Here is a 24,342-nt window from a genome sequence, read left to right as displayed (position 1 = left end):
GGTCTATACTCCGCCAGAAATAACTCCTGTGTGTAAGCTATATAATGTAATGTAATTTCTTAAGCTCTCAATTTTCAATTCAAAGTTTACAGTTTTCGTCAATTACATTAATAGATGACTTGGATGGGTGAGTTCCAAATACTCAAATAAGGGAAATTCTAAAGATATCTTATTTAAGGGTGATCAAATATTATTACATTCTAATGTAAGATAAATAATATTACCAAACAACATTTCAAATTTGTGTCAAGATAAATGGTCTTGATTTTTCAGACATTCACTCTATTTTCAGTACGAGCTGTAAGTCTGAAAGTTGTTTGTATGGATTTCACACTGATGGTTTCATGTTTAACAGTGTAGTTTACTTCAGGGCAAGACAGACCGGAGGGATCAATAACTTTCTCAACATACATACATGGCAGATTTGGGAACAATCAGAACAATTTTTTTTATGGTAGATTGCCTCACAAGTGACTAGCTTTCTTTGGACACTTGAGGACAGTGGAACCAATTTGTGAACACATATATGAATATCCTCACTTTAAGTTGGGGAACTTGTAAATAAATACTTATTTAGACATCCAACTGTTACAGAGCAGCATTATAATTCATACAGAGTCATGTTTCTGGCCTGATAAAATGCCAGTCTATTATTCCCTCTCTTTTAGCTCTGCTTTTAGTCACTACCAACTCATTAGGAAAATGGCTCTTTAGCTGCTAAATGCTCCACTTTGTTTACCAGTTTGCTGTTTGGTGCTAAGCAGGTAGTGTTCTTTGGGATTTAGAACTTTTTTACTGAAAACTGCTACCTGCTTCAGCCAAAAAAACTCTATGAGAGCAGTGAGAGTGAACCAAAACAGTAAGGTTGCAGCCAGACAACTAAACAATGAGCTGAAACTGTCTATAGAACTCTGTAAAGTTGAGTGGAGCTGCAGATTCAGTTGATCATTCTCTGTAGGTTCATCACCACAAGTGATACCTTTACCATTGTTACAATGTCATTTGATCCATTGTTATTAAAAAAAAACAATTCTTATAGCTACTTCAAAAGTGCTCTAAGTGGTGTAACGAGTGTTTTAGGCTAGAACATTGGTTGTCACATACAGCAAACATCTCCCCACTATCTGCGAGCTGCCTGTCCCTAGAACACTGTAAAAAAAAACGCGGTCTCTGTGGACAGCCCAGGGTCTATAAACGGCAACAAAAACAAACTGTACCCACCTGCACCACAAAGCATACACAGACAGTGTTCCAGCGTTCCAGCCAATAACCGACAAGAAGGATTTGGGGGGGGGGGGGGGGGTAGTGCACGGAAGCACAGAAGGGAGAGGGAGGGGACAGGATGAGGAGAAGGGAGGGGCGAGTTAGTCTAGTTTTGTTTGAAAATACTTCTAAAGTCAACAATAAGTAACGTCACCCAGCATCGCCTAGAGCACCTTTAAGAAAAATTGCATTTACTCAGAATTTTTTTGAAAAAAGGCAAGCCTTATTTAAAGAGAACACAGCTTCTGTATAACTTTAAGTCAAGGTTTACTGTTAAGTAAAACCCTCCTGGTGAAGCTCCTTTACCTTTACCAATCTGATTAGACACACGTCACCTAACCTGGCTTACTGACCCTCCTCCAACCAAGGTCGAGTGCAACTGGTCATAATTGTCTTCACCCTGTTTGGGGTTCAATCTGTGATGTAATGTAAACTAAAATGAGTGTCAAATACCTGCAAACCAATTTCATCCTCTGTTCTCTTTGTGTTTTTCCTACCTGTTTGAGGTCTGAATTCCCATCCAGGACAGATGCATTTAAACAGCAGTGCCTAAAAGCCACTTCCCCCACACATTTGGAGTTAAATACAGATTTAATGCAAACTAAATATAGAAGACCTTTGATTGAATTGTTGCTGCTTCTGACAGTTCAAGCTCTCTGATTTTAAATCCACAGTAGCTCTGATTGCACAATCAGATGTCAGATGATAATGAGATGCACGCAGCTTTCTGTCTCCCTATCTGTTGGAGGCCATCTAATAAATTGTGATGATACAGAATGCAGGATGAACAAAGCAGAGAGGCTGATCCTAGACAAATCAGTGATCACTTACTAGAAAATAGTCAAAATAAATACAGAAGTAACTGAAACTGTTTTACATTTTTACAGTGTCGTTAGTATTTTTACTTACATAAAGGATCTTAATACTTACTACACCACTGGTTATTTAACAGGAAACTGCTGCCACAGGTTAATCGGTGGCTGTCACCGTTCAAACACTCAAGCCTGCAACGATAGTTCAATACATACGATTATATTGCATAGGTACCAGATAGGGATACGTTTTAGCTTTTTCAATGCACTTGCTCTCTCTTTTGCCCACTCATGGTCTCTGTCTCTCGCTTCCTTTGGCAGAGCATGTGATCGTTTGTTAAATCTGTTTTAAATATTAATAACAATACTTTAAATTAATTTGCTTATAGTGCTCATATTATGCTTTTTGGCTTTTTCCCTTTCCTTTATTGTGTTACATATCTTTTTGGTGCACATTATAGGTTTACAAAGTGAAAAAGCCCAAAGTCCACCCAAAGGGACTTACCATCTCCAACAGAAAACAGTGTTCACAAACAGCTCTATTGTAGTCTAGCCTTTATTTCCGTGCGTCTACAACGTGAGTCACTTTCTAACACATGATAATGCTCGCCTAGCTGCTAGCGTGGCACATCCTACCAAGTCATACTCTTCTTCTGACTGTCTAGTAGTCCCTACCTAGCTACTGCGCATTGCAACTCCCAACAAAGATTGAGTAGAAGTGAGATGCCTCGCTCTGTAGCTAAAACAGAGAGCTCAACACACAAAAGAAGAGCTACAGCAATGAGCAGTCCAATACAAATATGGTGTTTTTTGATAATTAAACCATGTAAACCTATTCTGATATAACCTCTAAATACAATTATAAACCTGAAAATGAGCATAATATGAGCACTTTAATAGTATTCTTTAAACCACATTCAAACTTTGGTCAGAGGAGGCTCATTACGCCAGATTAAGTGACATGAGTTGGCCGATTTAGACTGACTGGTTTAACCCGCTCCACTGTGTAGTTGTGAAAAGTGTATTATCTTGCCTAAGTGTAAAGGTGTGAGTTATATATTCAGTGTTTGAATTCATGCTGCTAAAAGCACAAAATTCCAAACCCTTTGGCATCCTTGTGAGCAGAAAATATTTTTATTTGTGTGGTCTGACTTTAAGCTCTCCACTCATTCATGGGATATTTTCTTACAAAGATGAGGCTATGTTGCTGGCTTGATTTTAACAGTGACGTTGTGACTGGATCCAGTTACCAAGTGAAACAAATAACCTAATTTAAAAGAAATGAGCAGATAGAATCAATACAGATCACTTCCAAAGTGTTAATTAACCTTTCTCTCCGGGGAGAACAGTAACAGCCTGTAAACACCAGCGCCACCAAGATTACAAATACAGCTGTGGCAGAGTCAACAAGTCCACTGAAGAATGACTTTAAACAAATCGCGAGTGTCACTGTGAATACTGTGAAGTTGGAGGAGGAAAAGTTCCATCACAGGTGTCCACTGCCTGTCCACACAAAAAAAATGTTAATGACACAAGGGGTGTAAACTGCAGGGGACAATATGTATCACCACAGCATGTGACTGATATTTAAACGAGATGAAGAAGACATTCATGCAGACAACCTGACAAATAACATCAAAATGGTTAAAAACAGCCTGCCTTAGAACGTTGTTCAACCAAAAGAATATTCAACCAGAAGAGTTTTTAACAACACAAAGACATGTAAACACTGTCAAAGTGATCGTCTCCAAACAGATACCCAGGGATTTATGCAGAAAGCGTAAAGCTTTATATATCCCAGAGGACTAGGCGTGTGGGTTCTGATTATGTTCAGTTTGGAGTTCTCAGGTGCGGTGAACAGACTGACAGCTGTTCATCAGACGCTCCATGCTTCAGTTAATTCATGTAATTAAAATCTAATCCCACTCCTAATCTCATCAAATTGCACACATGTACTGCTTTTTTAATGCATGTTTCTGATAATAAGCAAAGTAGTATTTATTATAAATAATACATTTTGGTATTTGCGATTAAAAAGAAAAACAATGTATTGCTTATGAACATTCTGTAATTAGTACCTGGATCCGTAATGAGTAAGTCTCCTCTTAAAATGCAGCATGGGGAGAGGTCAGCAAGGATTTTTTCTCCATTGGGAACAACTGGATTAGAGACAAACTACTCAGCAGAGCCCATTTAATGTACTGTATGATTTATTCAGATTTGATTTATTCAGTGTAACAATATAATATAATAATATACAACAGACTGACATTCTTGCTCTGTTTAGCTATCATTATAGCTGCTGCATGAACACATATTTAGTTACACTACTGAGCAAAAGTTTTATATCAATATTAATAATGAAATGACCCTCTGGAACTAAAGCTATATTAGTTCCAGGAACAGCACATTTTAAAATGAATTTAGAATTGACATTGGCCTTTTGGAGCTTACAGTCAGCTCATGATTTAAATTAAATTGCTTGGTCATATTTTATTCGCTTGTCTAATTAATCTCTTGCTCAGCGGCAAGTAAAACAAGCATAATATGCACAAGGACTGATTTGAGGTTGTTAGTGGAAACATTAAAGATTCCCTCACCAAGATGCGGGTGCATACTATATGTCACATGATTACAAATACAGGTAATGATGCGATTTAGGATGGCAATTTTTCCATCATTTATTGTACACTGGCCTCCAACAACAAATCAAAGAAAGTCATCCAAAAATGAGAAACTTGAACTAGGCATTTTTCTTTCTATAAAAATGCTGTACAGATGCAGTGAATCAATTCAAGTTGGAGGAGTATTTAGCAGTGCAGCTGCCCTTCAAACATCTGTTTCAGCTTGTCTCTTCAGTGCCACACATTATGGATTTATAGATAAATGAAGGTGAGACCTTGGTTGATGTGAAGTTCTGTCACCAGTTGGGTTTCATTTAATCAGGAGGTGTTATTTCCTGCAAGTGGAGTCGTTCAGTGGGAAGGTGTTGGGGAAAAAATCGTTGCTATCATGGGCACAGCCTCTAGGTTTAAAGGATTTCTCACTCTTTGGTTGGATTAGTTTTCACTCCCCAATATCTTGTCTTCTCTGGTCATTGGAGCAGGTATATGATGTTGGTCTGAATGGAAGCAACAGGAATCAGGATCTTAGCTTCATGTCTGTACTGGCTCTGTGTCTCCCAATTTCTCTCTGAGACCTTGAGACAAAGCTTTTTATTCCTTTTTCAATGAGCTGATATGACCCATTTTTCTTTGATTGTACTGTGTAAATAACAGCAAGAAGACTAACACTAAAGTCGGAGTAATAGTCATTTTCTTTTATGTAAGATAACGACACATTCTGACAATTTAACACCACAAGCCAAGTCCATGCCTTTTTTTGTGGTTAGACCTTCAGCTAATTCAAAATCTTTCGACCTATAACGAGCATGAAATGTCAGAGCCAAAAGATATAGAACTGCCATTTAATCTACAATGAGGAACAATAATCCAATTGATGAAGACAAATGGCTGCTGCACAACGGTTAATGGCAAAAATGTAAAATTATCAGATTCAAGTGGAGCCGTGTCGGAATTATGTTCCTCGTTGGTGAAGCAAATGTAGAACCCTTTTAGTTAGAATGAAATACACGTGGTTGATGACACTGAAGAGGAAAAATAGATTAACATTATAGTACAGACATACAGATGTACAGGTAAGCTGTTGGACCAGTTGAAACTGTCATTTAGGGATATCAATGTAACTTCTGATGGGGCCCCATTTACTTTGTTGATTGCTTGTTGAATGTAAACAGTGACAGGTAGTTCCAAGCAATCAATTTTCTACAATACTGGGTATAAGGAGGAGATCTGCTCCTGAACGTTTGAATTATAGGTTTTTTCAGAGAAACAAGCTGAGCTAACGTTAGAAGCAACAAGCTGAACAGCATCAGAGAAACACTAATTTACAACGTGAAAATTCTTTAATCAGTGTTTTTACCGGTTTTAATCACCTGGTCTTTTTGTTTTGGAGTGTACAATTCAGCTCCTGGTAAAAACCTGCTGAACAATAAACACTAAAGGAATCTTAACTGGGCTAATGTGTGTTTACACTCCACTGCACCCCTGCTTTTAGAAGAAAGTTCCCAAACAACTTGTCCTTTCTCCTTCCACACTGCAGCTGCTCTGCCCTGTGCTTGCTGAAAACGGACATTCAGGCCACCGTAGATCATTCAAACAGATCTGCTTCCACATCGATATCAGTGCATGCATTGACAGCAAACACCCACAGACGTTGCTCTCCCTTTCCTTCCTGTCATGCAATGTATGGTCACAAAAATAAACTGTTATCCAGTAAAAATGGAGGTGGAGTACATGATGTATCATCACAGTAATCTGTTAAAATGGTTGTTTTCAAGTGCTTTGCAAAACAAGGAAAAATGCGTGATTACTAATAAAATGATGACTAAATCAAGTCACATGCTTTTTATTCACTGGGGAAATCAACGATTTGCTTTTATTTTTCATTATGCACTTTCATAGACATCTCTGAAAAAACATAAAAACACAAGCAAAAAAGGAGAGTGGATACTGGAGACATTCATCAAGTGCTCAGAATCTGCTGGATAGGTAAGTAGCCGTTTGTTTGCTAACACAGTCTTGATAAGCGGATAAATTATGAGGCCTCTGTTTCTGGGAGTCTCACGTCTTAGCCTTAAGTCCCAGAAAAACAAAGTTAGACAAATGTCTAACGTCTTTGCATTAGCTTTTGTTACGTGAGATATTTCAGAGTGAAAGAGTATGTGAGCAAGGGAATAATTTCCAGTGGGATTGGATTAAATCTTTCAGGGTTTTGATAACTCAACAAAAGTGAGCATGATTTGCATGATGTCGTTTTTGGAGAATCCGCAACCAGTGATGTTAGATCAGGAGGCAGATGAGAGGAAATAAATACATTAGATCTCAACTAAGCTATTCTGGAAATGTTTAACATGTTAAACATTTAAGCTTTTACCAACTGACATGTAAACATATACCTCTCTCTGCACAGCCAACAAGCTCCCCACTTGGTTTTACATGAGGGGAGGGCTTAGCTGGTTGCCTCTATGTCACGTTTGACTGGAAACCGTAAACACGCCAGTATATAGGATGCAGCATTTCACAAGAAGAAATGCCCAGAAATGCTTTTTGGGGACAGTGGTAGCTTAGACCCCTAACTGCTCGGGGTTTATTTCATTGGCTTTCCCCCCATTCCGACATCATTTGTTTAAAACATGTATAAGTCCTAATGTGAATGTGTGTGTCTTTTCTGTGTAATATCAACAGAGTGTAAAAATGCAATTTCCCCCCTGGGGATCAATGAAGTATGTCTTCTTCTTTTGGTCATATATTATAAAATATACAATATAGGAACAAGAGGTAACAAAGCCACTGAAGCATGCTGGGAGCGTCTTTTCCTGTTTAACGCAGCAGCCTGACCACATTCTCACTGTCACCATTTTAGTTCAATCCTACAGGATAAGCTCATCTAAATGACAGCAGGATTCATCTGTGGTAGGCAGTCTATGATATATTAAATAAATATATAAATGTTACATTCATCTTTGTACTTTTTGTCTCTGAGCTGAACAAGTTCCTATTGAACTTCTCCTCACAAAACATTACACTCCCCGCTGTGCACTTCTGCCCTATTACAAGTCCCCATTTAGCCCAGCAGGAGAGCAGACTCCCATGAATAAAATCTTTTCATGCAAGAAAACGCTGATAGAAAAATGACAAATAAAGCAGACTCTTATCCGAGGGCCCAATGTGTGTCAATGGAACAGATGTTGTCAAAACATATCAACACAGCACCAGCTGTAACCTCTCTTAAAATAGAAAGTCAAACTAAACATCATAACACACCTATTTCTGTAATCCTGCTGACTTACAAGGTTAACATTTTTGACCTAAGCCATTTTTGTTTTTTACATTTTATTCATCATATCATTTAATTTTGAACATAACCAGTGTAAAATGCTTTACTATCAGTTACTCCTTTTAGTGCAAAGGGTTGATTTCAGTTACTGCCACTCTCGCCCAATCAATACTCCAGTTTGCAGCTTTCAGCTTATGCTTTAAACTGTTTTTAGCTCATTGACAGCTTTTTTTTAATCATGCAGCACTGTTAAGCAACACATAGTTGCAGCTATGACAACAGTGAAAGTGAAAATTGATTCTACAAATGTGCCATTAGTGTGAGTGCTAATATGATATGATATGTGTTTTCTCCCATGTCTATCACATCCATTAGACCCATTTGGCCATTTTGTGGAGCCATACATCCAGGCATGAATACATAAAAATATCAAATTGGTCTGAAGGGCCCCAGGTGAAAAACGGAGAGTGACACTTCAAAAGACTTACCAATGTACAGATTCCACTCTGGATCCAGATCAGCTTGATTTGCCAAACAGCCCTTCACGACATTCAGGCAGTAGTTTTTACAGGGTTTAACTGCTGGTATGCCCTGACAAAAGGGGCAGTACAGCATCTTGGTCAGGGCTCGAATACATGCTGGACTGCTGCTTACCTGCAAGAACAGAGTGTGACAGCAGCCATTAGAAGCTGGACAATTCCTTCAAAACCCATCATAATTTGAATTACATACTTTATTAATTGCATTAATTCAAGGAGGATTTAAATAATTGTATTTTACATTTTGTTTTTTTCTTGTTTTTACTTAATGTTACTGAACACACCACAATTGAGGATTCTTGGCTATTTTAAAGTAAGTCCAAAAAAAGGGTCTACTTCCAGTTATACACATAATATTGTCCATTTGTTATATTGATAACAAGTTTTTAGTGTGCACGTTCCAAAATGCCAGCAGAGCCGAGACAAGAGAGATGTTCTGCTGACCAAAGACTTTTGAATGTTTATGAGAACTGTCAATCACAGTGTGGGTGACATAAACAGACAATTTAACCTGCATTTAAATGTAAAATATTAAATAAAGAAACTATTCACTAAGCATTTTGTATCTGACTTTGTTTCCATTACTTCACATACAAAAAGGATAGGATGGATAGGATAGGGCTAATACATAGCACATACTATAGACAAGACTATTAACTATTGACAAAGTAGATTGGTAATGTAGAGGGCTGTAAGAGGCAGCTCTGTTCACTTCCCTTGCTTTTGGTTTCAATTTGCTGACCACTGAGATATCAAAGCTCTTAAATTGTGCTTGCATTTGTGTTTTTGCCTAAACATCCATTACAGATATTCAAAGTATCTCTAAAACAGGATTATAATACATAAATTAATTTAGAAATACTGAAACTAAATAACGTATTTCTGGACATATGATTAATACTAACATAGATCTCTTACTTATGATGTGTTTAAGAGATCATTGTATATGCGTGTCTCACTTCAAAAGTCATAAATATTACATTTGGATGCACATTCAAGTGGTTTTGATCCAAATCAAAAGATTATTATTTTAGTGGGCAAAAGTTAAAAGAATTAACTAGCCACAATTTAATGCATAATGCATTTGAAGAGGGTGAAAAACAACAAAATAATTCGAAAAATCAGTTGTGGCAATGATTGAAATTATTTTATAGAATGTTGCTGTGAATCCAAAAGCAAGTTACCCATAACACAACTCCCTGATGCTTTCCAAATGTTTTCCAACACAGTCTATAATTTGTTGTACAAATTGTAAAGCTAAAATCACAAACTCTTCTATTCGTTGTAAATAAAATTGACCTTGACTGGTGTGACTTTTGTAAACAACCAGGATTGAACAAGCTATAAAGAAGAAAAGGCTTTTTATATGTCTCATTCAGGAGGTATTCTGATAGTGAGGGAATACCCAGATAACAAACTACAGGAAACCGCTAATCGTTGGCTAAATGACCCGCTCTCTGCTATATTATATTTAGGCATAATGTGTAGACAATGTGCGTCCTAAAGTGCTACATTTTATCAGTGATTGTTTGTTTTTCCATGTTTCAGATAGTGAATACAAATCTGACTGTGTGACTTGTAAAGCTGATTTTATTACATTCGTTAAGAGCATGCTGCACTCAACATTCTTATCTTTAAAACTCTGGGGCCCTGTCAAGATGTCTGAAATGAAAGCTCCTGGGTCACAGCTAATGGACTTTGGTCTGTGTTCTGTGAAACGCCAACACTATTTTTTTAGGCTACACCCACACATGCCATGCAAGCACTTACTTATGTCTCATTTTCATAAAACAAAGACATATATTACAATTAGAACATGTAGTGTAGCACTAAATACATTCTTGCTGTGTTTTTGTTAAGGGATGCAATACGAAATTCTGAAGATATCAAACAATGAATGCACTCATTGTAAGTTGCTTTGGGCAAAATATTCTGCTAAATGAATGCAAAGTTAAGAACCCTAAGACAAGAAATTCCTATCACATTTAATGCCTTTTGTAATTATGTGTTTACATGGAATAGAAAATATAGATCAAACGGCATAGGTTTCTTTAACTGATGACATTGCCAAGCAACACAAAAGACAATCAAAATGAAACATTTAATGTAACTACATTATCACAGCAGGATGATGAGAGTAATTTCTCTGTCTCAGTGGAATATGAACAGGGATACAAGGCCATTCCAGTTTATGCTTTTAAAGCAGAACAACCTATACAGTATTGTTGTGTTGTTGTTTCTAGCCAACAATAGAATCAGCCGATGGCCGGCTCTTAGAGCATAGAAAAAAGCAACCATATGAAATATAGGCTGGATTTTGAACAGGACTTTGTGGTCATGTCGCAATTCTTGTCCACTGTGCTTTTAGATGATTTAGCTACAGCCAATACGATCACCATACGATTGCTGTGGCTGAAGAGCATGTCACAAAACAAGTGATGCTGCAAAACAACCTGCTATTCTCAAGATCTTTATCTGTACCGCTTTATATCTGAGTATTTAAAGTGCTCGTATATGCTCATTTTCAGGTTTATAATTGTATTTAGAGGTTATTTCAGGATAGGTTCACCTGGTTTAATTTTCAAAAAAACACCATATTTTTGTTGTACTGCACATTGCTGCAGCTCTTCTTTTCCCCCTTTGTGTTAAACTCTCCGTTTTAGATACAGAGTGAGACATTGCACTTCTGTCCCATCGTTGTTGTGAGTCACACATGTGCAGAAGCTAGGTAAGGACTATTGGCCAGTCAGAGGCGGAGCATGAGGGCCTGCCATGCTAGCAGCTAGGCGAGTATTATAACGTGTTACAAAGTGGCGGACATTCGTCACAGAAGTAAAGGATGGACTACAATTGAGCTGTTTGGAGCAGTTTGTGAACAGTGTTTCCTGTTGGAGATGGTAAGTGCCTTTGGGGTGGACTTTGGGCTTTTCACTTTGTAAACCTATTACATGCACAAAAAAAGATATGTAAAAGAATGAAGGACACAATAAAGAAAAGGGAAAAAGCCAAAAAGCAAAATATGAGCAATTTAAGTGAATATTAGTATTGTTGCAAGTAAGTTGTTAAAAGATTTACTATGCCAAGTGAAAGGAAATTGACAAGTAAAGTGAATTTACACATTGCTGAAGGTTTCACTCTGACAGTGGCATCTGACTATAATACGTTTTTTTCATCTATAAAACACTGCCTAAAACAATGCTGCAACGTAATTTGTAGTAAAACAGGGACAATACAGCAATGGACAGTTAAAAAACCAAGTACAATAAGACTGGGATGACAAAATACATACAGAGATTTTGGACCCACTAAAAGGCTGAAAGAGCTTTGCCACAAGATCTCAAGCAGTTAACAGACCTGTGGGGAATGAGCTGATCCCAGAGCAGGAGCCAAGCAAAGCTTTTAAAAACAAGCAATAAAATCTTAACAAAACAACTGTAACAGACAGGTATGTGTGGTGTTGCAAAGATTAGTTTACGATTAGTTTAAGATTTAGTATTACAGACAATTGTCTTTTAACGTAACACAATTCTGGCAGCAACATTTTGTCTTAGCTGTAGCCGGTGGATATTTTGCTTGGTAAGATCCGAATAAAATAACTCAAATAAGAGAAATCACATTATCTTAGTGATATGTGTTATTGTTTGATGTGCCTGAACCCCTACCTCTTTCTCAGTCCAGTGCTCAGTATTATAAGTATTATAGTTTATCTTTAATATTGGTATTTATATTATTTAATTACAAGTACTTACTTTTCAATATTTATGGTCTCAGGTTAATATAATTTAAATTATGCTACCGACTCTTGCTTCTTTGCTCTAATTACACATTCAACTTAATTTTTAACGTCACTTACACCGCAATATTGTTTCTCTTATCATGGCAACCGCACTTTAAAATTCCTTTTGTTTGACGGCATTTTACTTACTCAGTCTACCATATTTTAATTGTTTATTTCTTGCCTGTATTTCTTGCCTTGTATTTCTTGCCTTGTATTTCTTTCGTGCTTACTTGTTTGTGTGTTATTGTTTTGTTTTTTGTTTTTTGTTTTTTGCTGTTGCTGCTATGCTGCTACTGTAACGACAGAATTTCCCCGTTGTGGGATAAATAAAGTATAATCTAATCTAATCTAATCTAATCTATAAAGAGAAGACTGGAGCTATTTTTGTAGCATCAGAGTCAGGCTTTGAGGAAGACTCAAACACAACTTCCCTGAATAACAGACAACCCTCCCACATCACCTCACAGACAACTGGTGTGACATGTCACATATTAACTTGACACAGAATATTATGGAAACTCTCCAGCCAACATCTATCACACCTGACACAGGGGTAGGGCAGCCTTACAAAATAGACAGGAGACAGATCTCAGCTGAATTAGAGGTCATGAGGAAAAAATAATCATTGGTGTTACTATTAGCATTCATTATGAATCATTGCATTCATTAGTGATATATTGGTATTTTAATACTCATGTTGTCCTTGGGTCAAATTTGACCCGTTTTCAGTTTTTTTATCACAAAAAATGGGGCTTTGAAATAAGCGCTGAAAATGTCAACATTAGAAATATCAAATAACTTTGGAAAAAACATCAAAAAAAGCACCCACAACATTGAAAAAGTGTCAAAAATGTCAGAAAAAGCGATAATAGTGTTGAAAAAAAAATTATTTTCATGGTTGATGGGAAGACAACACAAGGGTTAAATGACCTGATCATTTTAATATTGTATAAATATATCTTCCACACTATAATAACGCTACACAAACACAGTGAAGTGTGTCAAATTCCCGCACATTGTGAGTTCCAAAAATCTTCCAAATATTAAGAACATACACTAGTAACGCTAGAAGTGAATGAAATCAATAAATATTTTCCATTGTACTGTATGGAAATAGAAATGCAAATAAGTGACTAATGGAGTGAAGGAACCCTCCTGTGGCAATGGTTCACTTAGGAATATACACTGGCAACATACTGTGAAATATAATATTTCCATTTCACAAAGTTGATTCAGCCCATTAACGGTCACTCTGACTTCAATAAAAAGTGAGCACAATGTTGCCACTTTCCTTACACCTTTGCTTCTGTCAAATTCATTAGCAGAAGCAAAAGTCGCAGCCCCAAGGCTTTAGAATGAGTTGCCATTGCATGTCAGATTGGCCCCCAGCCTTCACATTTTTAAATCATGACTTAAAACTCACTTTTATTCATTGGCCTTCGAACCGGTTTGAGAGTTGTATTCTGCCTTTTATTTTTCTAGTCTGTTATTTGTTTTAAATGTTTGTTTTGCTATTCCCGTGTTTATAATCCTGTTAATGTCCAGCATTTTGGTCAACCTGGTTGTATTAACTATGCTTTACAAATAAAGTTGCATACAGTGATTGCATTCAGATAGCAAAGTTGAACATATTCTAAGTAGTAATAACCAGAACAATAATTATACGATTTGAATCCTTTCAGATAAGCAGAAGCAGATGAACTGTTTGGGTAACGATCTGGGATAAGTATGAGCTTTGCTTATGAGATGCAGAGATCCAAACACAGCTTCCTCAACGCTCCGCCGGGTTTTGTGTTTTGTCTCTTAAGCTGTGAAAAGCAATAAAGTACTACATCATATACTTTTAATTCAATATATATCCCAGCAGCAATAAGCATGGATGTCACATCTTAGAGGTGCTGTGTAACAGACACCTCTAGCAGGGTGTCTTATTCCATTATGCTTACACCCAATCCCTCATGATGAGTTTATACCCTGGGGATCAAAGGACTGCAGTCCAGACACATGACCTGGATCTTGGGTCCCACTGAAATGTCAAGAGGTGACGCTGGGACATGCTGGCTTGTAAGAAACGCAGAGTGTAACTCAGTAAACGCATACTAACAACACATCCTCTGTGGCTGCTCCTAAATGAGCCTTACCACTACTACTGGCAAGGGGGAACTGATACATGCAGTGGAGGGAACATGTTTAAAGTTCAATGAGTGAACCATGGTGTGGCTACAAGAAAACAGATTGTGGATGTCTTAGATAAAAGTAGCGTCTTTTCCTTAGTGTCTTCTTCTCTGTCTGTGGTGGTTGAGGGTTACTATATTTTCACCCTGGCTTCTGTTTATATACCATACAGCAGGTCTATAAATATTCATAACAGTGTTGATAATCCAGTCTAACTGATGTCAATACAGTAGTGAAAAGAAACCGGGGTGGTTTGGGATTTGCAGCATAGTGCTTATCAGCGCTTCTCTCAGCCCACAAGAAGGCGTGTAGAAAGAGCCCTGTTGTTGTGGAGTGTGACTAAATCCAAGCCTTAGCCTCTTGCTTTTCCTTTAATCTTACTTTCTACATGATCTAAACTACACACACTCCCAGAGCAGTTTGATATACTGCAGAAGCTGCATTAAGATTACATTGCATCAAACAGAATACTAAGGCTACAGCATGATTAATGGCTTCTGTAGACTGGGTAAACACATATTAGGAAATAGAGCAACAAACAGTGATGGCAGATCATGTCTTTTCTCTTATTTTTCATTGTCTGGGCATTTCTCCTGAGCAATCCACATACCCTTCAACACTGTGTTCTAGACAGCACCTGAACAAGCTGCCTCAAGCTCCAAACTTCCTGAAGACATGCACCAAGAGAGCACACATTAGTCAGAAAAGTATGTGGGAGAAACTTGTTTGCAGTGGAAAAAACAGGGGATTTATGGGCTGGTTGCAGAAACACCAAACAAGACCTTGTGAAAATCGGTGTAGATACACAGCAAGTCTCAATTTCAGCTGAATTCAAATGCTGAATCTTTTCCCATCATAATCAGAAATGACAGCAATCAAAAGAAATATTGTTTTAAGTTGAAATGACAGAAGCATGCAGATGATTGAGTGTTTTGTAATCCAGTTAAATGTCACTAAAGTGGTGAGCGCTGTTACCTTAGACACTCTCTGGGCCACCTCCCGGCCAACAGAGAGCCCTTGGACGAATGTGCGTGCAGCGATGAATGCCCGGGTAACCTGAGCCTTGAGCTTCCTGGGCCCGTCTCCAAAGGGCTTGAGCTGGTCGGTGTACTTACTGATACACTCCAGATAGTCCTCAGTGATTACGTACTGAGAGTTGAGCAGTGTGAACATACGCTCCAGCAGCCGCGACCAAAAGTCATTTAGCATTTCCTCCAGGTTAACATTTCCTCCTGTGTAATAGCGCTTCAGCTCTGCAAACAGGTTCTCAAAGACCTCTGAGTTTTGCATGTAGGGCTTGCCATAAGTCTTCACAAACATCTCATTAAGGGACCTCTCTGTGTTCTCCAACAGCTCCAGGAAGAATTCTGGGTTAAGAAGAAAAGAAAAGGTGTTACTTAATGTCTGACTTTATTTCACGTGTGACTGTGTTGGTATATAGTTATAGTTAGTTATACTATACATGGCAAACATACTGTAGATATGGCTTGATAAGCATTGGGAACCTTTCTTTAATATTTTGAAATTACACTAACTGTGTCAGATCGCAAGATAAGTGCCACATAAAAAGGAACTCTGCTTGAAAATGCAGACAACCAAAAAAATACCAAAATAGCAATCAATTAGTGCTTGTGATGTTGATTTCATTTTGAAGAAATATTTGATTTTTATCTTCAGTAAAATACTTTTGTCATTGCAATGGGAGCCTTCCTCATATATATTTCTGGAAAGCAATAAGTTCTGTGTTTGCAGTGCATGAGGTCTGTGTTGTCCATATATCATCTGTAAACCCAAAATACATTGCTGTACCTTGATAGAAAGGCTTTATATTGCTGGATGATATCCTATACACAGATTTGCACTGGAGTATTGCTCCATATGCTGGAAGCATAAGGCTGTCAGATGAAGTGCAATACATGTTCCTTCAATATGATTATGATTCCACAATAGAGTTTGTCTGTAAGGTTGGCAGCCTTTCTGCATTTTTCTTTTAAGGCACCACTTGTTGTTTGCTTCATGACCTCTATGACTCACCAAAAATTGGGAAGATATGATAATATTTCTGACCATCTGCTATCCATAATGATAGTCCTGGCGTTCAAGGACCAAAATTAAAATGTAAATAGGCTTCAAAACTTTGTACATTTAACTGCAAAGTGAAATAGACACTAGACAGAGAAGACTCCAGTGCCATAAAGGGTGATAGAGGTGACAGAAAGTATTTCATATTCCTCAGTTATTGTCTTTTATAGGGCAATATGTCCCATCCAAAGCGTTAAAGCAGAATTCATTTTGCCACTTGAAATCAGTGGAAGGCTGTAAATACAATATTGACATATAATCACCTCATAACGTTGATATGGTGAACATGTTTGCAAACAGGCGCCTATTTACACATCTACCAGACAGATAAGCATTTCATTGGAATCTTGTTTGTGGACACACATTTTAGTCCAATATTTACTTTCCTTTCCGTTCTGTTTCAGTCTCTGCCAACTCCTGATAGTAAACACAGTGTTAAATGCTGCACTATGTACACCAACCAGCTGCTAACTTTGTATATCTGCCGCATAGCTAGGCAGGTAGTGTGCAGTGTGTTTATCAAAGATTTGTCACTGAAAAAAGCTACCTGTTGCATCTGGAAAGGGTTGGTGAGAATGGAGAGAGTGAATCATAACAGTGACATTGTCAGCCGCAAAACCAAAAGAATGAGCTGAGACTCAGGGAGTTATGGTTGTAGTTCTCTGTGGGTTGGTCACTCAAGCAACACCTTTTACACATTGTCATTTCAGCCATTGATAATATAAGAAAATTAATTAGTGCAGCTTCAAAGTCTCTAATTTATAGGGCCTACTGATAAGAGCAGTGAAGGTGTGAACAAAGCCAGCAGTCAAACACTAAAAAGGTGGGGATAATTAAAAATAATGAGCTGTGTGGGTTGTTCCTGTAACAGCATGCAGCCCATTGGTACACTGAAACCAGTCTAGGGTTTTTTCTCTGCACTCAATAGTAACTGCAACTCTTGTATATCTCCCAAACAGCTTGGTGTGAATTAACATCTGTAAATCAATTCATGGTAGCTTGTCATATGACCAAATATCTATTAAGAGTTCTTTTCTGCCCCTCTGAGTCATTCACATTACAGTCACTTATTGAAATGGCCCAGGCAGAACTGTAATGGATTTAAAGTGGTCATTAGTGCTCAGCAATGCAGGAGAAATTGACAGCAGCACAGAAACAAAATGTTTTGACTCTCCGTGATACCCTACCAAATCCCACCTGGTTAGATATAGCCTAGCAGGAGCTGTCCATGTTGCACACACCAACAGAAATTAAAACATGACTCATCTGCAAAGGTAGAACACGCAGGATGTTATTTTGTAATGTTATTATCTGATTGAGACAAATGTATTTTTAGTTGTAACCAGCAGCTACTATAACTCACTTCATGTTAGTTTGGAGGTAAAGGTCACATTTGCCACAGGAGAAATGCTAGATTCCAATCCTGCATACATCTATTCAGCCAAAAACTGCTTCTGATTTATCACAAGCAATATGCTTGGTAAAGACTATCTTTCTCTATTATTTACAATTAATTACTGTTCATTAGCACGTCTTATCAGGTATCAGTGAGTGTTAACTGTAAAATGTCCTCTGGGGTTCTGATTAAATTAGCTTTTCTCTTTCACATATGTTCCTTCTATCTTAAGAGGATAAGACTTTTTTCTTTCAGTAGCACATACAGTACGCAGTACTTGTTATGTTGGTCAAGGTATTTTTTGTGACTATAGTAAATTAAAGACTACAGTGAGCACTTCTTTAAATATGCAAAGCTCCACGCATGATTTGTGCTTCAGAGACTCGTTAATGAAAATAGTCAGTGGTGCTGAGCGATATACACACTGATTAATGACATCTTAAAAACTAATTTCATTTAAAAAATGTGCATTTCAGAAATGCAGTCAGGGTCTTTACCCAATGTGTCTGCTGAAATATTAATTGAATATAACCAATGTTATTATGGCAGTATTTATCATTAATGTGGACAGTATATTTTATATAATTCTAAGATCTGTTTTGGAGTGATAACGATGCATAATTAAATTTTAAATGACTACTATTTTTTAACAAAAAAACAGAAAACATGATCTAATTAGGGGAAAGTCATAAGAGGGATCATATTTTACAATAACAAATTTAGTGAAATGTCAAAGACAAAAATTGTCAGGAAAGCTTACATAAATCCTTCACCCATCTTAGTAATTAAGACGTACGTCCAAATGAATGGCTGAGAGAGCTGCAAACAGAGGATAATGCGCTCACAACTTGCAGAGTTTATTACCTTTCTCTAAGAAAGCTCAGTTTGGCTCAAATTCCTCACTGTCTGCACAGAGCTGTGCTAAGCCATTTTTCTCTGTGAGAAAAAGAAAGCATATGTTTCCATGCTTCCACAGCCGCTTGCTCTCACAGAAACCTGGTGAGGGATGCTCCCCTAGATGTCAGAGATGTCAGTAATTATCTTAATTTTTAACATTCTTCAAACAGAATGCTCCTATTTTAAACATTTGAGCTAGATGATGGAAACACTGTTTTTGGAAACAATAGAGTCTATGGAGCACATAACCAACCGGGGAAGCTGTGGATGGGAAGACATCTACTGTGAGGAGCCCCGTGGGAAGTGGCTTGAAGAATTAGTTACTGCAAAGTCTCCTGAACTGTAACCAGCCACAATGTAGGAGGATAAAAAGGGTTATTCACCCACCACAATTCACTCTTAACGATCTATTATTAAAAAAACAGTGTGGTGAGGAAACTGTGGCATTCTTGAACCACATTCTCACTGGACCACATTCAACATCTGTGCACAAATATATTCAGTATATAGATTTCTGTTTGCATCAACAAAGTAATCAAACACATATATCAGGCTGCAATTAAAACCTAAAATGGGTTTCCATAATAGTCTGTGGATTTATAGACAATGATTAAAACTTTAGGAAATGGACCATATAGTAGCACAGTTAAACTTCAGTTTTACATCTTGATCATTTATTTATAATTAGCAAGATGCATTTTTAGACATGCAAAATCCATATACACAGTATTTGGACACAAGCTGTAGGTATAAAGAGGGCCTCAGAGTGGAGTGTAAATTAAGAGTCAATACAATGAGGCTGTGTAATTACTGCAAAATCTTAGGAACATTGTAGATAATTCGTTCACCTTCAATAAACAAAGCTGGGGCCTTGGTTACCAATCAGGCATAAATAAATAAAGTTGCAGTGGCTTTATTCACAAACATATGATGCAATTAAAGGCAGTTTTTGTTTATTTTGTGGTAAACGGACATGTTAAAAAATGGGGGGAGACAAATTATCATTTGGTAGAACTTGTTGTTGGGCACATTTACACGGGAAAGCTCTGCTTGAGAAGACAACTCTGGGGGAAACCAGGTGCCATGCATAAAAAGAAATTTGCAAGATGGGTTGGTTTGTTGTGGATGTTTGTCCATAATGTTTACCAGGGCTCGTACCATTGGTTCTGAATTGGATTATTTCATGCATTATTTAGCATTCTTAAATTAATTAAAAATATTATGGAACTGTTTAACCCTCATGTTGTCCTTGTGTCAAACTGACCCATTTTCCTATATCAATGTTCTTTATAATTACCCAAAATGACATGATTGATTTCACACAACGCTCTTTGGCAAGTACAAATCTCTACTTTCATTCATTTTGGGGCGTCTCATTCAATTTTTTAGCATTTGAAAAACAAATTGAAGTGGTTTTGAAATAGTATTGAGTAAAATTTGAGAAATTCCAGTCTGTAATTATCCATCAACATACATTCCTTTAATTGTAGTCTAAATAATTCCTAATTTCTGCTTTTCTAACTCAAACATTAGGTTTAATTTCCTAAAAATTAAGTTTGACCATAAATTCCAAACTTAAAAGTTCCAAAACTAAAGTTAACAAGTTAGTTGTTAGTTAGAAAAAACTTTGAAAAAGGGACAAAAAACATAAGAAAAAGTAAAAAACATTGATTAATAAGCGTTAACGAAAATGTTGACTTTCTATTTTGACAGAGGACAACACAAGGGTTAAAATGCAAGAAATAGGTTAAATTTGCTTTAATTCTTGTGCATATACAGTATAATAAGAAATGTCTTGAAGAACTGACCAAAACTAAATTGCTGCATATAAACTATGCGCTATTGTAAGCACTATCTTTGGTAGCTCCTTTGCAATGACATTTATGTCTGGTGACAAGTTTACAGCTTATTGCCACATTGTATTTAATGGCCATACACCAATAGAAGGTACCAAAAGAGCCAAGCGCAATAACGGAAAGTTGATGAATTCAATACCAGAATATTTTCAGATCCATCTATAATAAACTTTAATGTATCAGTGAAGCTACCCATTCAACAACAAAAATGACTTGTTTGGCCCTCATGCTGCAGAATAAACAGCCTGTTATCTCCAGCAGAGCCACTCAGTGTCTTCTCCTACAGGACTACAGACAATCAAAGAGGGAGCCCATCTCTCCTTTTGTGATTTTTTAAACAACATAACATAACACACACACACACACACTGCTTGGATTGCAACCTACTGTAGCTCTCATGCCTGTACATGAAACTAACAATTTTGGTGGCAAAAGGAGCACTTCCAATTTCATATATCAATCATAAGTAGATCACTGATTGGCCTGACAGGAGACGCCGGTCTACAGGGGGCTGCTCTGAGTGCTATGCTACTGTACAGAACATGACATGGCTGACCATTTGTGTCTCCATTTTCTTGGGTTAATTCTTGTAGACTGCCTATTGTAAGTCACACAGAACCAGTTACAAGCAAAGGAATTCAATGTAAAACCACAGCTGTTGAATGAAAAAGTTAATAGTGTGCTGGTGAGTCAAGACAATAAAAGGTCCAATGTGGTGTATCTGATACAATTATTTCCTTATATTTGAAAGTTAGCATATCCAACTATTTAAGGTGAGGAAGAAAACTGGAACATGTTTGATAGAGTGCTGGTTCATAAATGAACTTTGATTGGCATACTGTCCTAGAATTAAAGTAAAATCCTTTCCATTAATGTTGCAGTTTGTCAATCAGAAATCCCACAGAGAAGGATTAAATTAAAAAGCATTTTCACATCCTGTAGCACACAGGGACATTTTGACATTTCTATTTGATTCTCTCTTACTTTCCCATTCTCCAACTGGATAGTCCAATAGGACTTCATAAATAAAGGAGAGTATTGCTGAGCAAGCATGCCCTTTTCATTACAGCACGGCACCACCTTAATTACTTGGTTAACTTTCCCATCACCCATTTTTAAGTTTTTACCTCACAATTGTTCCAAATCTACCATCTATAATTGTACAAAACAACGTGCATATGAAATTCAAAACTGCTAAAGGGTACACAATTTCAATTCAATTCACATTCGTAAATAACCTTGGGGTTGGGTAACATGATGGAATATACCGTGCAACTACAGAAATGTTGAGCACTGTTGAGCACCTTCTAATTCCATTTTAAATCTTTAATAAAAAAATGGTTATCAAACCATAAACAAAATCAAATAAACCTTGAAGTACTAAGAAGATTGTAATGTCTGTTTGTGTGTCTGCCTGTGTGTCTGGAATTTAGCTCTTTTTTTTTTATTGTATTTTTCATCTGTTTTTACTTTGTTTTGATTATTAGTTGACCCCTTTCCCCTTTGTCCTCAGTGTTTTAGTCATTTTTGTGTTATTCACCTTCCATCTTAAGGAACACAATGGAAACAAGACTTATTTATTTCGGCATTATTTCGTTTTTTTTCTTCCTTTTGAACGCCTCTTGATTGTTGTTCAATAAAGTTTTCAATCAATCAATCAGTCCACAAGTAGAGATTTGGCAATATTATTTCCACCGAGGGAGCTATTCTTGCCTGATCTAGTGATTCTGGCATGATTTTGTGATTTTCGTGAATCCCGCTGCCTTTCTGGGTAACGAGATTTTGGGAATGGAGATCAAATGTGAAGTTGTACATAAACAGCAGGAAGAGGCATCCCAACCTTAAACCATAATAAACATATGGTTCTTGTTCATACTGAACCTGGAGTTGATGATTACCAAACATTTGCACACTGTAGTTTATTTTGACAGTGTTCTGTCATGAACATGCAAGATGAGTGAATTTTGCAAATCAAGTCTTTTTTTCTATTGGTATACTCTTTAACTTTTCTGTTTTGAGTCTTGTTTTTAACAACTCAAGTGTTGTCTACGGTGTGGTTAGTTTAACCATTTCTTATTTGAATTTACAGAACAATCACTGTATCGTGATATAAAGTGAAATTTACCATAACAGGAGATTTTGGTTATATCACCCACCCCTAAATGACCCAACACACAAAAAAAAAAATAACATTAAGTTAAAATAAGCAATTGTCTTCTGTAATTTTTCAACATATCTGTAAGTAAGTATTGCAATTTTGACACAGTGATGCAACAATACAACTGATGCCATTTTGTGCCAGCTGCTAAATTTTGTCTTAATAGACAGCCAGGGACATTTTGACAAGCGATAACAGTTAAGTCATCAGCTCCAAAGAAGATCAATTGTGGAGGTTGGACCACATGCATATTCTATTTGGCTACCCAGCACCATGGTGTTCATGATCAGAGGAGGGCCAACCATTGATTAGCAATGAAGAACCCTGACTTAGTGTTTAATGAGCATGGCGAAAAGAATGCTTTTTCCTGGCCATTTGTATTTGTATCTAATTTATCTGAATGGTTGTTTCCTGAGGATTTAGGAATAGGGATAGGATATGCATTACTTTGAAAACAATGAGATTATTCAGACTTGAAATTAGCCAACAGGCTAAATGTGTTAATACATTGCAGTAACTTATAAATAAATGGCTGCATGTTTGGCACAGATTTTTCAGATGATACCCTTTCTCTCTTAGAGTCACACAGCTGTACAGTGCAACATGGGTTGGATATTTCTGTATCTGTGCTTGGATGGTCTTGGCATAGTCGAGACTGTGCCCTCTCTCTGTGACACGTAGGCTGTGGTGTGAGGTGTGCGTAGGCTGGCCAGCTACTGTCAGCTACAGTAACACTCATCACAAACTCTGCGTGAAGAGAAGCGAATATACACATAGCCTACACTGACTCTGTGTAGGTGGGACTCCAGAGTCAGGTGCTAAATACATAGTAAAGAGCATCTAAATGATCTAACAACTCTGTGTTGTTTGGATCCTTAACTATGTGTTCTTATTCAGTATCAAGGCCAACATTAATTTTTGTATCACTGCTTTATGAAGAGAAAAAACTGTTTAAGGAACATGAAGTCAGAGAAATGCAGACTCTTATATATAAATTGTACTTGAAACACTTGAAAGATGTATATATTCTTTTCAAATGTATTGGACAGTTAAATTTCAGCTGATATCTCCTGCTTAAACCCACACAACTTTCATCACTTAATTTATGCCATGTTAAGATAAGGGTGGAATTCAAATCGAGCAATCAATATGTCAGATTTCCTAATGGGTGGCCAGTTGAGACCATCAGCAGACACAACGTCTCCAGACAGCAGAGGGCTACAGAGCTGAAACCTACATATGGCATCTGCTTTGATGCTGATGGAATTACGGAGAATGGCAGCAAACCCCAAGAGGAACAGGGGTGCCTGGAGTCATGCATCTAAGTGCTGCTAGACAAACCCCATTTCCTCCCCTCACTGGAGTCCTCCTTATGACATTCACTATCCTGACAGCGGATGATCAAAATAACACTTATTTATTTATTTATGCATGCTTCCAGGAAACACATGTGAGCTAAAGAAGAGCATGTTCCTTCCTGGAAAGAAA

General features: G+C 37.3%; 1 protein-coding gene across 1 annotated transcript in view; it reads right to left on the bottom strand.

The window, feature by feature from the left end:
* The window catches only part of LOC116698023 (glypican-6), an 85,296-nt gene that overhangs the window by 34,835 nt on the left and 26,119 nt on the right, over window positions 1-24,342 (bottom strand). Inside the window, exons 3-4 of the mRNA XM_032529734.1 lie at window positions 15,441-15,832; window positions 8,462-8,627 (exon numbers count right to left, since the gene is read on the bottom strand). Coding sequence (XP_032385625.1) covers window positions 8,462-8,627; window positions 15,441-15,832 — 558 coding nt within the window. The remainder of the gene's footprint in view (window positions 1-8,461; window positions 8,628-15,440; window positions 15,833-24,342) is intronic.

Source organism: Etheostoma spectabile, chromosome 11 (assembly GCF_008692095.1).
Source record: "Etheostoma spectabile isolate EspeVRDwgs_2016 chromosome 11, UIUC_Espe_1.0, whole genome shotgun sequence".
NCBI lineage: Eukaryota > Metazoa > Chordata > Actinopteri > Perciformes > Percidae > Etheostoma > Etheostoma spectabile.
This window is presented reverse-complemented; position numbering and strand designations above follow the sequence as displayed.